We start from the raw sequence: 16,604 nt of genomic DNA, 5'->3' as shown, positions 1-16,604 counted from the left end.
TGTCATATAAGTAAGCAATATGATAAACAGGAATATAGATATTACTACCTATTACTATAGATATTGTTACTGTATCCAGACCATTAATCCAGTTATTTGGTTTTTCTCCTTGAGACCATTTCTAGCCTCTCCAACATTTCACTAAACTATAGGACTAAATATAGTCAGTTAGTTCAAGTCTGATTGGTAACAAATATAGCTTGTGATTTTACTAAGTTGTGGAGAAATCACAAAATTATCTGCAGCAAAATAATTGTGTAATCATATTCCATTCATTTGTTCATTCATTCAAACACACGTATGTGATGCTGTTGCTTTTTATTGTACACCAACTGTTTGATCTATTTCCAAATTCTCATAGATATTTTCCTCCCTTTTGAAGACTGGAAATTATAAAAAGCTGTCTGTAACAGCTGCTTTGAGGTCATCTACGTTTGCTGACTGCAGGTGGAAATCTCTTTCACAGAGCCCTAAATAGAAGGTGGTAAAACTTGGCCTTTGAGGAAGCTGGACTCTACTAGCCTTTTGTATAATTTATCATCCACAAAGCGTGTTAAGGTGCTTTTGATCTTTGGAAACAATATCTTTCAAAGTAATGTGTTGCTTATATGTGACCATTGGCCCTCTTTAGGTATCTCAGTATCGTGCTGATTTCAGTGAGTGAATGAATTTTTAAGATGGTACACTGATGACTCAATTTAATAGAGAGACTCCAGATCCTGTTAAAATCCATTTGGGAGGATCAAATGAGAGGAGGTTTTGAATGGTGTTTTGAAAACCATAAAGCGCTAAGTAACTGTAGGTCATTTTATTATGATAATTTCCATCATATTTATTAAATTTTTGGTTTCACTGAACATTAAAAGTTGTTGCCTTCTGCAAGATTAAGGGTGCAATTCTGCCAAATATTAACCATAAAGAGTATTTAAAGATACATTCATACTATCCTTTGCATTTCCTTATATTTCTTTATGGAATATGTTTTAGGCGCTGGACTAAAAATTTGGGGTCACAGAGAAAGTTGTGGAAATTTATAGGCTTTGGTTTATAGAGACTTGAAGTTTTTTTCCCCATCTTTCTGGTATTCTATTCATGTCAGTTTGCATGGCTTCTTTCCTTCTCCTCCTCTGCCAGGTTTGGTTTTAAGCTTTGGATTCAAAGAAACCCCAAAGTCAAAACAAAATGGTCAGAACTGCTGACTCTTGTTTTGCAAACTTGTTTGGTCCAGCATTCACAGGAAGAGAGGGCACTGACCAGAAACTAGGATTAACATCACCCAGAATGTTGGCAAATTTCGAGAACCTTTGAGTGAACTTGCACCAAGATATAGATACAGCAAAACTTGAACATGTTTCTATTTTATATTAAAGATAATTTGGTGAAGTAATATCACCCTATAAAAAGTGTATTTCGTACTTAAAATTCAGTATTAATCTACCAGTTATTTTTGATAAAAACAAAATAATTTATATTTTGTATTAAATACAATCTCTTGGTTTTTCAAATTGCAGGTCCATTTTGGAAGTTCATATGTAACATGTACTTAAGTGTCTTCATTATCTTTGAGATTTTCTTCAAAGATTTGTAATTAAGAAAGCAGTTGTGCTAAACTCTACTTATCAGATTCCAAATCAGAATTTTTATAGCTTTGTTATAAACCTTCCACCATCGTGTTTTTATAATGGAAATGCTGACAAATGGAACAATAAATACTAATCCAAGGGTCTTAATTGTATGTTCATGCAGGAATTATGCATACTAGCATAATATGTGGTTCAGTTTTCAGTGCTAATTTTGCCAAAATCTGCTTTCACATTGGGCAACTGTAAAAGACGATGGTCTTCAATAACTGCCTGTTGATGGCGAAGGCTTCTGATTATTTTTACTTTCCTTGGAAAGTCTGATTATGTCTTTCAAATATGATTTCATTTAGATCTTTTCTTGGTTTACACGTCTGAATACTAATAGTGACCTGATAATTAAGGGGAACTTAGTTTGAGACCAAAAGGCAGGTTTCAATCAGTAAATTGTGTATAAATAAATTGCCTCCAAGCAGCGTCTAAAATGATACTTAGATTGAAATGTCCAAATAACTTTTAGATTTCAGAAACATTATTGCGATTTTCTTTTTTTATTTTATTTTTACAAGATTTTATTTATTCATTTGAAAGAGAGAGAGAGAGACAGAGAGAGCACAAGCAGGAGAAGAGGCAGATGGAGAGGGAGAAGCAGACTCCCTGCTGAGCTGGGAGCCAGACATGGGGACTCAATCCCAGGACCTGGAGATCATGACCTGAGCCAAAGGCAGATGCTTAACCATCTGAGCCACCCAGGGGCCCACATTATTACAATTTCCCAGAAGTGATTGACATTAGGATTTTTTTAACTGGTGGAAGGTATTAAAAAACCAGTATCTACTTAGATTTTATTATTGTTAGTTTAAAAGATAATAAAACATTTTAACATAGGATGTGTCATACACTAAAAACACTTGTATTAAAAAGTACACGGGGGGGGGCACCTGGATGGTGAAGTTGGTTAAGCAGCTGACTCTTGGTTTTGGCTCAGGCTTAGGTTGCGACCTCAGGGTTCTGAGATCAAGCCCTGCCTTACATTAGGCATGGTACTCACCCTAGAGCAGTCAGCTTGGGGTTCTCTTTCCCTCTCCTTGTGCTCCCTACGCTCGCTCAAGCTCTTTCTCTCTCTCAAGTAAGTAAGTAAATAAGTAAATAAATAAATCTATCTTTAAAAAAACCGTACACTAACAGGTGGTAGCTGCACTAGGGGTGAGCACAGCGTCACGTATAGAGTTGTCGAATCATTATGTTGTATGCCTGAAACTAATGTAACATTGTGTGTCCACTACAGTAAAAAAAATAAAAGTACACTAAACTTATGGATCTTACTTACAAAAAACTAGAACTGTCATATTGCTTAGAAAAGCTGAGTGTCAAGATATGGAGGTGTAGTGGATTCCTGTTCAAGATGCAGATGATGTTGTCTTATCTCTGGATTTGGTACGAGAAATAAGTCAAATCCATTTCTCTGTGTTTAAAATCCTTATTTTTTTTAAAGATTTTATTTATTTATTTGACAGAGATAGAGACAGCCAGCGAGAGAGGGAACACAAGCAGGGGGAGTGGGAGAGGAAGAAGCAGGCTTCTAGCAGAGGAGCCTGACGTGGGGCTCGATCCCATAACGCCGGGATCACGCCCTGAGCCGAAGGCAGGCGCTTAACCGCTGTGCCACCCAGGCGCCCTTAAAATCCTTATTTGGCTTCAAATTATTCTATCAGTACAATGATTAAGAAAATGCCTTAAGAGACTTTACATTTTAAAGCAGCATCTAAACATATAAAAAAATTTACAAAGAACAAAACATTTGCGCTTTAACAGATTCAAGAATTGTGTACATAAATCTTCTAGTTATAATGAGGAAATTGCTTTTCATTTAGAGTCTCTTTAGATATTATTTACTACCCTGAAGAGGTATTCACTGGAGGATATTAAGTGCTTACTAAAAATATGACAGAATGGTTCAGAGTATGAGGGAGAGGACTAAGGGTGATGGATGCTTGTATTTACTCTGTAGGACCCAGTGATTTTGAGGTCCTTTGTCTACACAATTTTTTTTAAATTTCTGGTTTTCAAAAAAAATATTGATGATTCCTAGAGGTGAACCATTTTTTTTTAAAAAAACTTAACACTCAGATTTTTTTTTACATGATGTTTAATTCTCAGGAGGACTTTACGTGGGAGAAGGAAGGGAGATTCTGCAAGTTCTTTCAATTTTGAACCCATTCACACTATATGTAAAATATCAACACATTTTTTAACCGATTAAATAAATAACTGGATAAACATGAAGTATTGAGGGAGCCACTAGCACTCCATAAGAGAGTGGGAAACACAATACTGTTTAATGAAAAGTTGAGAAATAATTATTTATGTTCTTCCAACATATTAAAATGAGTAATTTTAAATTTATCTTTAAAAATACAGAAAGATAAACTAGTCTCAGTAACCAAAAAGTTGTCTAGAAAAAGGAGAGAAAATGAGTAATTTTACTTTATAAAACTGATATAGAGGTCATTGTCCAAATTTCAGTTCATTTTATTAAAGGCAGTAGAGAATTAAAAGAAAATACATTCACTGGTTTTGCTGTTTTTTGATCTTATCTGGTTAATTTTTTTCTTTTACGTGTTTATACTGATGATATGGTAGAGGTGGGAAAAAATCCTGGTGAAAAGACACTGTCAAAATATGAAATCATCTTTGGTAGGGTGGTCATTTCAGAACTAATTCAGTTCCTATAGATAGAAAACTGGGAAAAGGTCTAAATGAAGACACTTGAGAGACAAGAAGATCCCTACAATGCTGGCAGGCAGGAGTGTGGACTGGCAGAACTTATCTGGAAGGCAATCCGGCCATTTGTAGCCACAAACTTAAATGTTCATTTGATGAAGAAATTTTACTTCTAGTTATCTAATACCAGGAAATTATCACAGGCAGAGAAGACATTTAGAAGAATGCTCTTTGCACCATCGTTTATTTTTTAAATAAGAAGTATCTTAGCTATCGACTTGTAAAGAACTGGCATTAAATTGAGATACATCGTTGTGGCAATAAAATACAGTAATCAAAATTATGTTTGAATAATATAAAGCCAGGGGGAAAGTGCTCATTCTATATTGCTGAATGGAAAAAAGATCAATATCCAAAAGTATCTCAAATTTGTTAAGCATATTTAATTTACATCTGTACAGAAAAAGTAGAAGGAAATCAAAATGCTAACTATGGTAATGTGGAGTGATTTAAATTTTGTTTCTTTTTTAACTTTTGTTTTGAAAACTTTCTAGGATGAGTATATTGTACTTATTAATAAAAATGAATTATATTCCTAAAAGTATGATAGGGAGAATTGTGTGTGTGTGTTGTATGTGTGTGTGTGCGCCCAAACATGTGTGATGTGAAGTGGCAAAACAAAGTATTGGGATTTATCCTTTAGAATTTCTGAATTTACGGTTAGGCGGGCCTTGTTCACTCAGGTTCCTCCTCACTTACCTACTCCTATCTGAAGAACCCCAGTTCAGGTGTTAGCAGGTGGCCCAGAAGGAAAGACCGTGGAATGGCAGAGGATCCAAACTGGAGGTGGGCCCTCGCCTTGCTCCTTCTTCAACCTGTCTCCATGACACACATTTTCCAAAGTGGAAGAATGCATCTCCTCCTTTGAGTTTTTGCTTTGCCTGTTCCTAGATGCGGCTAGAAAGAAAGCTATCTTCTCTACCTACAGTACCTACAGCTAAACATTTTAAGGTGCTCACTCAAACTGCGCTGCGCCTGGGAAGACCAGGTCATTCTCCCGGAAGCGCAGGGGGCAAGCCCCGCTCGAGAGCCTAACATCCCAGCAAGCCCGGGAGTATCCCTGCAGCTTGAGCCCGAGCTCCTCCGGTCCACCTCGGGGTTCAAGCATCGGTCTCCTGGAGCGACCCGAACAACGTTTCTGGTTCTGCGAGTTAAGGGGAAGAGAGAGGAGAATGGTGTCCCTTTTCAGAGGTCGCCTGTTCCCTGGACTCCCCTTCCTTCCTCATCTCCTTCCTTCTGTCTCTAGACAAGCCAAAGAGGACCGGACCAGAGATCCAAAGTCCCTTGGCCTCTCAGAAGACCCCGCACCCCGCACCCGTTGCAAATGTTTCTGTTGCACGACCTCCCTAACCGCGCGGGTGGGAGCGGAGCGCCTGCCCGGGATTGGGCAGCACCGACTCTTGAGCCTTAAAACAACAACAAAAAAAAACAAAACGTAATCTCTCTTTTCTTTTCTTTTCTTTTTAAGGAAAAGAGAAGAGTTTGGACTCTACAGAAGCCCCCGACGTCTGCAGTTTGGGGGGAGGATTAGCTCCTCACCCAACAGGCCGGCAGAAGCTATTTCTGGGCTCTCGCCTCAGCAGCGCAGCGGGTTCTAACTCCTAAGGCGCCTCACCCTCCCCTGCCCAGACTCCATTGAGAGCGTTCGCGTGTATATTAACTCTATGGCTGCCACTCTTCTCGAGGGCTGTGCGGATTTCGCAACCCCGAATCAAACCGCAGAAGGCCGACACTCCGTCTTGAAGAGTCCGTCCTGGCCTTTCGGCCGCACCCTGCCGGGTCCTGACGCACCCGAAGCCCGCGCGCACCTGGGAGAGGAGGGGGCAGACACCTCCAGCCCACTCCGGCTCAGCCGATTTCCTTCTTTTCGCAGCTCTCCAAGAGCTCGGTCATGAAGGAAATGTAGACGATGGCCAGGCGTAGGGTCTCGATTCGGGACAGCCTCTTCTCATAAGCAAAAGTGGGCACCTTCCTTCGCAGCTGGTCGAAGGCCTCGTTGAGGTTGAACATCCGCTTCCTCTCGCGGATGTTGGCTGCCTGGCGCTGGGCATAGGTGATCACCCTTTTCCTCTTGGGACGGCCCAGCGGGGAGGCACCTCTCCCATGCTCCTCTTCCTCTTCCTCCTCCTCCTCCCCCTCGTCTACTTCGCCCTCCTCGTCTGGATCCTCTTCAAAGCGTGCCAGCCTCCTGCGTCTTGCCTCTGGGAGCACAAGGTCCCGGTCCCCAAAGGGAACCCCGGATGCGAAGTCGCAGAGGAGAGGGTGCCCAGGGGAGGCCAGGGACAGGTCTGCGACGAAGTCCAGCACGGTGGCGTCCACGCACCTCTCCGGGCAGGCCGCCATCGCATCAACTTGGCCCTGCGTCGCATCGGTTTCTCGCAGGGAGGGGTGAGACTCCTAATAGCTCTGAATCTGATGCAGCACCATCACCGAAGGCCAGGGGAATTAATATTTATAACCAAGCTGATAACAGGATTAGTGGCACCGATAGGGAAGGCTCTAACAATGTCGTCCTCTCGAAACTGATGGAAGAAGACAAGCTTGAGCCACATGGAAGTCTCAAAGGGATAGGCCTCCAATTCTGAGATCCTTTTCGATGCGCCACCTGGGACAGTTTGGCAACAACCCCCAGCCTCTTACCTGCTGTGCTTTTTGTGTCTCTCCTCACCCCCGCAGCCAACTAATATTCTTCAGGCTCCTTATCTCATGTAGCTCTTTAATTTAGCTTTGGATTTTCAAAGCGAGGATGTTTTCCACCACTCTGGCTTCTCCTTGGCTTCAGAGTAGAAGTCCTGAATCTTGCCACCCGAGGCTGCCAGTGGGTGTGAAACAAGTGCATGTGCTTTTAATGATGTCCTGAAGAGGGGCCCTGTCTGCCAGGGGTCGAGGGGAGCTGTTTGTCTGGTATCCCAGTGCAGCGGCTACTGAAAGGCAAGATCTTCCATTAGCTTAAGTAAGCACGGTAGGGGGGGGCGGAGAGCGCATTCCCCAGAGTCGCTGTTGGAACCGGCTTTCTCCTTCCAGGGCATCGAAACAGCTCTCCTGCCGCGTTACAAACCCTGACTTCTAAAGTCCGTTTTGTTGTAATCAGCCTAACAACTGAGATACTTGACTTTCCTTTCCCTGCTTACCTCCTACTCATGTAAAGTGGAAGGTTTTACTTCAGGGCAAAAAGTTATGATGGCAATAAAATGGAAAAAAAAGGAGGCTCCTAATATTTTCTCTAAATGTACTTAACTGTGTCACGCTAGCGTGGGGGGCAAAGCAAACCCTCGCCCCCCCCAAACAAAACAACTTCAATCTCCTTTCAAAAATGCAGTTTATCCTTTGATAAGCCAGTGGGTTGATCAGCTCACCCTCTGTTGTGAAGTCTTTCGACTTTTAAATTGCCAGTCCATATCTGTGAACAAAGATAAATCTTCACTTCTGTCTGTCTTGTTTTGCTTCTTGATTTGTGCTGCCCTACAGGACTTAAGAGTGGAAACTATACTGAATTCTATTTAAGGGAGATTTTAAAGTTATCTTTAGATCATGTTTTTGAGATGAAAGGAAATTTAAAATTTGGTATAGGGAAAATGAAATTTTACTGATGTCATATTATCTCTAATGTTTTAACAAAGAAGGGTTCATTTTTCCTTCTTTGCCAGTAGCTATATTTATTTAATTATTCAGTGTAGGGATTCTTAAGAAGACACGGAAGAGCAGAATAACATGTTAGAAAACATTTTAAAGATGGGTTAGAAGAAAAAGCCTTAAAAGATGAGTTAAGAGACAGAGACGCGTTGGTTGAAGGAAGAATCTCCGAAGACAACAATCCAACAAACTAAGGAGGTAAGTTGTGTGGCCATTCGGTTAGTACATTGGACAGCTCCCAGAAACAGCCTATTTCTTACAAGTCAGCACAATTCCTTTTCTTCCTAGCCTCCCCCTGTGTACTCCCAGATACTATTGAAGTATCATCTTCAATTCTTTTTCTCTCATTCATTCTTTCTTTTAACCCATTTGTGTCTGTGTTCTCCCTTCCTCTTTTGTTCTTTAGTTGATTTTCTTTTCTCTTGCATTTATTCTTCATGCTCCAGTGTGCATTGTTATAGGCAGAAAAGGATTGAAATTTATGTACTTGAACGATGTTTGTGAATGTGAGATTCTTGATTATGATTACCTATTGATTTTTACTCCACTTCTTTCAAAGAGAAGACTGAAAACTAAAAAATTGGAATTTCAACAGTGGCTAAAGGATAAGTAAATGGGAGAATTAATTTTTGTTTTGGCAAGCGGTAACATTTTTTTTTAAGATTTTATTTATTTATTTGACAGTGAGAGATCGCGAGAGAGGGAACACAAGCAAGGGGAGTGTGACAGGGAGAAGCAGGCTTCCCGCCGAGCAGGGAGCCTGAAGCAGGGCTCCATCCCAAGACGCTGGGATAGAGACCTGAGCCAAAGGCAGGCGCTTATTGGCTGAGCCACCCAGGAGCCCCAGCGGTAATGTGTTTTAACTCTTGTTCAACTTAATGTGTTATGTTAATGTATATTCAATATTTGGACACATTTTATAGTTGATTTTTAGTTGTTAAATATTTCTCATGACTTTTCTCTTTTAAATGCAAACATAAGTGGATTAAATACCTCATCTTGTGAGAATCTAGTTTGACAACAAAATATATTAGGACACTTACTGAAGGGAAACATGAGAGACATTTAAAAGTAAAATTTAATAAAATAGGTGTCAGAAGCCACCATGGGACTATAAAGAAACATTTTTCTTGGACTAAAATCCTTTATGATTTTATGAAAGGGGATGAATATTTCAATAACCTTATCACAAAAGAAAGTGCAGCAAAATTAATGGAAACCAATGCATAGGATTGGGTTGAAATATTAATATTAAAATATTAGGGAATTTATTTAAAATGTCTCAATAGGTATGTCTGTAGTAATAATTAAAAAATATCCCAAGATTTTTTAAAAATCCCAAATTTAAAAAAATACCCCAAAGTGTAAAAAAAAAAATCCAAAGATTAACACTTCTGTTTATACCACTATGATTTCAGTTTATCCTACAATGTTCTAATCATGGTGACACAATTAGAGCAAAAATGTTAAAATCTAAGCTATAATGATTGACTCTATTTTTTGTTTATAAATACCATTATGGAACAGAAATAAGTGAAATTGTTCTTCTCTGCTGATTTTGAAACATCTACTCTAATTTAAAATAATTTTTTGGAGGGGTGCCTGGGTGGCTCAGTTGGTTAAGTGTCTGCCTTTGGCTCAGGTCATAATCTCAGGGTCCTGGGATGGAGCCCCTTATGGGGCTCCCTGCTCAGTGGGGAGCCTGCTTCACTCTCTTCCTCTGCCTTCTGCTCTGCCTGCTTGTGCTCTCTCTCTCTCTTTCTCTCTGTCAAGTAAATAAATAATCCTTAAAAAAAATGAAATGCTTTTGTGGATATTTGGTTTCACAGTAAATATTCATGGTAAATGTAGTTAAGTTTATATAAGTGATCCTAAACAGTTCATCCTATTGGAAAAACCATTTAAACTTCATTAAACTTATTTTGTTAAAATATTTCCAAATGAAATCAGTACCTTTTCTGCCTTTAGAAGCTTCAGGAAAAAATTCAAGAAATGTAAAAGGAAATCAATTCTAGGGTTTGTCTGTACTAAGAGTTGAATTCTTGTTTACATTCAAACTAACATCTTGCTATTCTACTTATAATCCTGAGTTCAAATGAAAGTAAGGGCTCCTCAGAATGCTGTAGTTCAGGGATTGGAAAGCTTTTTTTTTTTTTTAATTGGCAAAATAGTAATTTAGGCTTTTTACAGGGCATACAATCTTTGCTGAACTATTTAACTTTGCTTTTGTAGAATAAAGGGAGCCATAGTCAATACGTTAATGAAAAAGAATGGCTGTGGTTTCTGGAAACTTTATTTACAACATCAGGATTTGACTCTTGAACTGTAGTTTGCTGACTCTGCCCTATTTAATAAGCCTATCTTCACATTCCTTGGAATACCTCCTATGGGGACTTGATAAGATAAAGCATTCAAACATGTAAGTGAATAATAAGTTGTTGAGCACATATCTTGTTTATATGTGTATATGTGTGCCAGGAAGATGGACAGGAAGTGTAAAAATGCCCTTGAAGCAGCCGAATCTGTAGGTACTGGCATTGAAATTAAACCGAGGTGTTATAGAGTAAGAAGAGGCTCTGCATGGGAGGCACACATACCAGGCTAAAGTTACCATTGCCCAGACTGAAGCCTTATTTCTAGTCACTGAAAGAAAACAAATATCAAATATGATGATCTGCTCTTTAAAATATTAGCATTACCAGTTTTGGGGTGAATTACGTTTAACTAGGAGTAAGTAAGGAAGAGACAAAATTCCTGAAAAGCAGGCTTCTACTTTTGTGAAATCCTCCTAATTGTCAAAATTCATTCAATGAAGGCAGATGTTTCAAGAGGCTTATTTCTTTTCCACTCTTCTATACTGCTCCCCCCGCCCCCCATAATCATGGCAGAAACTGCTCAGCATTCACCAGTATCTCCTTACCCTTTTTCCTTTTAGTAACAGACCCACCGTCACGTGTTAGCTGGGCACATGTCTGACACACTGCCTTTTTGCTGAGCACATGTCTACCCCATGACAATGGAGTAAATGCGACATAACATGTGCAGGTTCAGGTTGGTCTTTGGAAATGAAATTGTTTGCCTTCCACTTGGTCTTTCGTTCTCTTCCCCTAGCCTGGAATGTGGGTGCTTCGGTGGGGAGCTAGCACTGACCACGTAGACAAGGACAACACCCTATGGCAGGGGCTGGAAGACTTTTTCTATAAGGGCCAGATAGTACCTATTTTAGGATTTGTAGGCTATATGATCTCTGTCACAACTACTCAGTTCTACCACTGTAAGGTGAAAACAGCTGCAGAAAATACACAAATGAATGGAGGTAGCTAAGCTCCAGTAGAGTTCTATTTATAAAAGTGGGTGGCAGGCAGCATTTGCTTCTCAGGCTGCAGTTTGCTGCATCCTGCCCTAGGTTATGTAGAGCAACAGAAAGCTGGGACTTGAAATGCTCAAATTCAGATTAATATGTGAGAAAACAATATATCTCAGATCTCTTGATTTAGTGGTATGTTTTCTGCTAGTATCTAAAAGATTAGACGATGATTTCAAAGATTAAAGATAGGTACCCTAATGTATTTTTTTCAAATTTTTATTTAAATTCTAGTTAACATATACTGTAATATAGTATTTGTTTCAGGAGTAGAATTTAGTGATTCATCACTTACATATAACACACTGTACTCATCATAACAAGTGCCCTCCTTAATACCCATCACCCATTTAGCCCATCCCCCACCCACCTCCCTCCATCAACCAACCCTCAGTTTGTTCTCTGTCATTAAGGGTCTCTCATGCTTTGTTTCCCTTTCTCTTTCACTCTTCCCCTCTTCCCATATGTTCATCTGTTTTGTTTCTTAAATTCCACATATGAGTGAAATCATATGGTATTTGTCTTACTCTGACTTATTCTGCTTAGCAGAATACACTCTAGCTGCATCCATGTCATTGCAAATGTATATATTCCATTGTATATATATACACCACCTCTTCTTTATCCACTCATTGGTTGATGGACATTTGGGCTCTCTCCATAGTTTGGCTATTGTTGATAATGCTGCTATAAACATCGGGGTGCATGTACCCCTCCGAATCTGTATTTTTCTATACTTTGGATAAATACTTAGTAGTGCAATTGGTGGGTTTTGGGTAGTTCTATATTTAACTTTTTGAGGCACCTCCATACTGTTTTCCAGAGTGGCTGCACCAGTTTGCATTCCCACCAACAGTGCAAGAGGGTTCCCTTTCCTCTGCATTCTCACCAACACCTGTTGTTTCCTGTGTTGATTTTAGCCATTCTGACAGGTATGAAGTGGTATTTCATTGTGGTTTTGATTTGTATTTCCCTGATGATGAGTGATGTTGATGTGTCTGTTATCCATCTGTATGTCTTCTTTGCAAAAATGTCGATTCATGTCTTCTGCCTATTTTTTAACTGGGTTATTTCTTTTTTGGGTGTAGATATGCTACTTTATATCTACTTTTAAAAAAAGATTTATTTATTTATTTGAAAGAGAAAAAGAGAGTGTATGTGCGCAGGGGGAGGGGAAGTGGCAGGGGGTGAGAGAAACTCAAACAGATTCCACGCTAAATGCAGAGCCTGACTCAGAGCTTGATCTCATGACCCTGAGATCTCTACCTGAGCCAAAACTAAGAGTTGGAGGTTTAACCAACTGTGCCCCCCAAGCACCCCTATATCTTTTTTAAAGTATCGCTTGTAAAAATGGCTTAAAGTCAGATTTAAAAAAAATTTTTTTTTTGGTCTCAGGTTTTTCCTCTTCACATGAAATAGTTCCACTTCAGTTAGCCTTTGGAATAAATGTATTTTCCAAATTTTCAATTATATTAGTTCTTACATTAGTTATTGTTTGAACCCTCTCCAAAGTCTTTCTTTTTGAAAAACATGTGGAAACTAAAGAGGTGTGAAGAAAAAAAAAAATCCCTCAGGATGTTATAAACTACTACCCCCAAATAATTTCCTTTTTCATCTCATTTCCTATACTATATTTTTGCACATTATTTTTAAATGTGACTTTCTTTTGTAATAAATGTTATAGATTTGACAGTCATCCTTAACTCCATAAGTTCTTTGTATATTTGGAGATTAAACACTATATGTGTGACTTTGCAATCTAATAATTTTTCAAAAGTTTTTCCTATTATACTATTTATTTATGATATGGGGAAAGTATTAGTATTAAGTTGAAACATATGTAACTTCCAAAAAATCAAACCATTTTTTAACCTAAAAAAAAGTGGGGAATTTAATTTGGTTTAACTTAACATATTCAAAGACACTCCTACTTAATAAGAAAATGAAATTATATTTAAAATTAATATTACATGTGAATGTACTACCTACATCAATATATACAAATTATATTCTGTTATTCTATTGCACACCAAATGCATTGCACACTAAATTAAAAAATACACTATACAATTTTTTCAACAAATTTTTATTGAATGCCAAGATGTGCTTAACCCCTATGGCATTGATCTAGGAATTTGATATATATCAGTAAACAAGATGGAAACACAAAAAATTCTTTATGGTGTTGAGGGTGGTAAATGCTATGGAAAAAAATAGCTTAGTATAAGTGAGATCATGAATACTGAAAGTTAGGGGCAGGTTGCTACTTTATATAGAGTTATCATGTAACAGTCTGATTGGAAAGTGATATTTGAATAAATACTTGAAAGTGCCAGGGAAGTAGTTAGTTGCATATCATGTGAGAGTGTTCCAGGCAGAGACATTTTAGAGAACATTTCAGAGAAGATAAGGTGGAAGAATGCTTGTGATACTGAAAGGACATCACAGGGGCCACCAAACAGAAATAATTGAGGGAAGGAAGAGTAGTAGATGAGGTCAGTATGGTAGTACGGGGCAGGGTTGTATTATGTAGGCATTTTAAACCACTTAAGGACCTTGGCTTTTACTTTGAGTAAGTTGAGGATCCACTAGACCCTTCTGAAGATTTACTTCCTGTTTAAAATAATCCCCTTGGCTAATGTGTTGAGAATAAATTCAGCAGGGAACAAGAAGGAGATGGGGAGACCTGACCAGAGGCTCTTATAGTAATCCAGGTTGGTAGCAGTTGCTGCGAGGTACAGTGGTTATATTTAGGATATATTTTGAAGAATATTCAAGGAGATTTGCTGATGGCTTATATGTGGCATTTGAAGAAAAAAAAAGGAGTCAAAGGTAATCCCAAGGTTTTGGCCTGAGCATCTGGAAAAGAAGTATGATCAATTGAAATGAGAAAGATCTGACGAAAAGCAGATCTGGGGGAGGGTGAAAATCAGGAGTTCGGACTTAAACATCTTAATATACTTATTAACAGTCAGGTGATAACACTGAAAAAGTTTCTGTCTGTCTTGGGGCAAAAGTTATCACCATGTCTTAAAAGGCACCATTTTACATGATACACTATTTTCCCATTCCAATACCCATGAGAACTCATCTCTTTTTTTCCCCTTCCTTCACTCTGCTTTAGCTATGCTGGTCTCTTTGCTGTTTCTCAAACATGTAGGCGCATAATCTGTCCCAGTGCCTTTGCATTTCTGTTGCATCTGACTGCAGTACTCTTGTCTTAGATATCCACATAACTCACTGCCTCTCTTCCTTCAGGTCCCTGGATGATGCTGGCTTATCAGAGAAGCACTCCCTGACCATCCTATATAAACTAGTACTCCCTCTCTCTTGCACTCCCTAACCTTCCTGCATTTATCTTTCTCCAAAGCACACAAAACGTCTGGCACAGTGTATATTTATTTCTTCACTTGTGTGCTTTCAGTTTCCCTCATTAGAATACGAACTCCGAATGGTAACCATGGAAGTGTACGGACTAGATTTCTGCAAGGACTGCAATTAGCCAACATGCTCCATCCTCCGTGCCTTAAGAGTCACTGCAGCATTCAAGGTGAGGCTGTACTTTCTCTGGTTAGCCTCAGCACAAAAGGAGCTAGAGCCTGGCCATTTCTATCTAATGTAGGACTTCCTAATAGATGATATTTGCTCCAGAATTCCCTATTATGTTTGCTGAGTTTTTTTTTCAGCTCTGCATCATTGTTTGAGGTTCTTTCTGTGTTGTCTTCATTCCTCCTCTTCTTTCCCCCCACAGATGTCATATAAGTATTATGGCCTCAAGCTTTTGCCAGCTCAATTCTGTTTTCTCCCCCTTTATCTTTCACATGCGTTACCTGTGAGTAATCGAGGGCAGTTACCTCTCCCAAGAAACTCCAAAACACAACAAAACCCCACCATAAAAAAAAAACCACCACAAACCCCCACCATTTTGCAATAGTAATAATAATAAATGTTATTGAATACTTACTACGTATTAAATGTTGTGCATCTATTATTTCATTTAATACAACAGCCTTATGCAGAAGATTCTCTTATTTCACATTTTCTATATGAGTCTCAAGATGGTTGAGTTCACAAATGTGTAAATGCTCATGTTAGGATTCAAACATAAATCAGAAGACAGGGGTTTGCTTACTAAGTTACAATGCTTCCCACTAAATCATGTCTTTATCTTTCTGGCACCTAGCACAGAGTCTAACACAACATTTCTTCAATAACTTTCAGTCTGTGGAATTACACATTCAATTTTATTTGCATTGAGTTTGCAAATTTTTTTATCACCTTTTTTCTTCAATGAAGAATATTATATTGGGTTCACTAGATATTTTCATTAAATAACTTTCTTTAAGTAAGGATACCAAGGGTATCATTTAGATTTATTTCTGTCCCATATTATCTCTTCTAAATTTAAGTGATTTACTTAAGCTTAAAAGTGCTGGCTGTTTCAAAACTAACAAAGTGATACTTTGAAGTGAAATGGTTCCTAACCATTTTCCTGCTTCTTGACTCACCAGCCTTCCTTGGGCAGGGTTTTCTGGTTATCCTGCCACTGTCTTTAGCTTCTTTGTGGCTTCTTATAGCTATCATTTGAGGATTATGGAATCTCCATATTGGTTAGTATCATGGATGGAGAAAACCATCATCATGGTGGAAGCCGTTACTGTCATTATCTCTGTGGGTCCTGAAGGATGATGACCCTCCCAAGCACTCTCACAAGTGTTGCTTTATGGCAAGAGAAAATTCTAATTTTTAAAACAAATTTCTTTCATCCCAACCAAGTGGCATTAATATCACATCAGTCATCTTATTTGGCAAAGTGGTTTGTTACACACTTTTGTTATCCTCTTTCTAGACCGCTTTCAATACATTCCCTCAGGATTTCACAAAGTTCTCAGATCCAAATATGACCCTTTACCACTTTTGGCTTTTAGAGTCACAATGGCTCACCCACATACGATTAACTTAAAGGACTTTTAAAATTAAGTTGCCACACTAGTGGCCATATCCATAGATCTATTCTCAAGTCTCCTCACGCTTTATCTCACAAATGTATGCAATCCCAGTTTATGTATCTTTCCAGGCTTTAAAATTTAGTTTCTGTTGCTCCTACCTGGATTTATGATTATGCACTATGGCTTGAGCTGTTATTCTTCTCCATGGCCAGTTGACTTTGAAGTGGCTCTTGGAACCATTATCTCCACATTGGTTATAATACGGTAGACAACAAAGATAGCAGGGAAGATCAG

At 38.8% G+C, this 16,604-nt stretch overlaps 1 protein-coding gene across 1 annotated transcript; it reads right to left on the bottom strand.

Annotated features, from left to right (window-relative positions):
* Window positions 1–6,212: 6,212 nt before the first annotated feature.
* On the bottom strand, window positions 6,213–6,707 carry FERD3L (Fer3 like bHLH transcription factor). The gene has a single exon (XM_045793087.1). The coding sequence runs from the start codon at window positions 6,705–6,707 to the stop codon at window positions 6,213–6,215; it is 495 nt and encodes a 164-aa protein (XP_045649043.1).
* Between the last annotated feature and the right edge of the window lie 9,897 nt (window positions 6,708–16,604).

The sequence above is a fragment of the Ursus americanus genome, chromosome 3 (genome assembly GCF_024610735.1).
Source record: "Ursus americanus isolate L20-20 chromosome 3, mUrsAme1.1.p, whole genome shotgun sequence".
Taxonomy (NCBI): domain Eukaryota; kingdom Metazoa; phylum Chordata; class Mammalia; order Carnivora; family Ursidae; genus Ursus; species Ursus americanus.
Note: the sequence above shows the minus strand (reverse complement) of the source record. Positions and strands in the feature narration are given on the sequence as shown.

Bases quoted from the DNA above. Each gene is read 5' to 3' on its own strand.
- FERD3L (XM_045793087.1), bottom strand. From the start codon at position 6,707: ATGGCGGCCTGCCCGGAGAGGTGCGTGGACGCCACCGTGCTGGACTTC.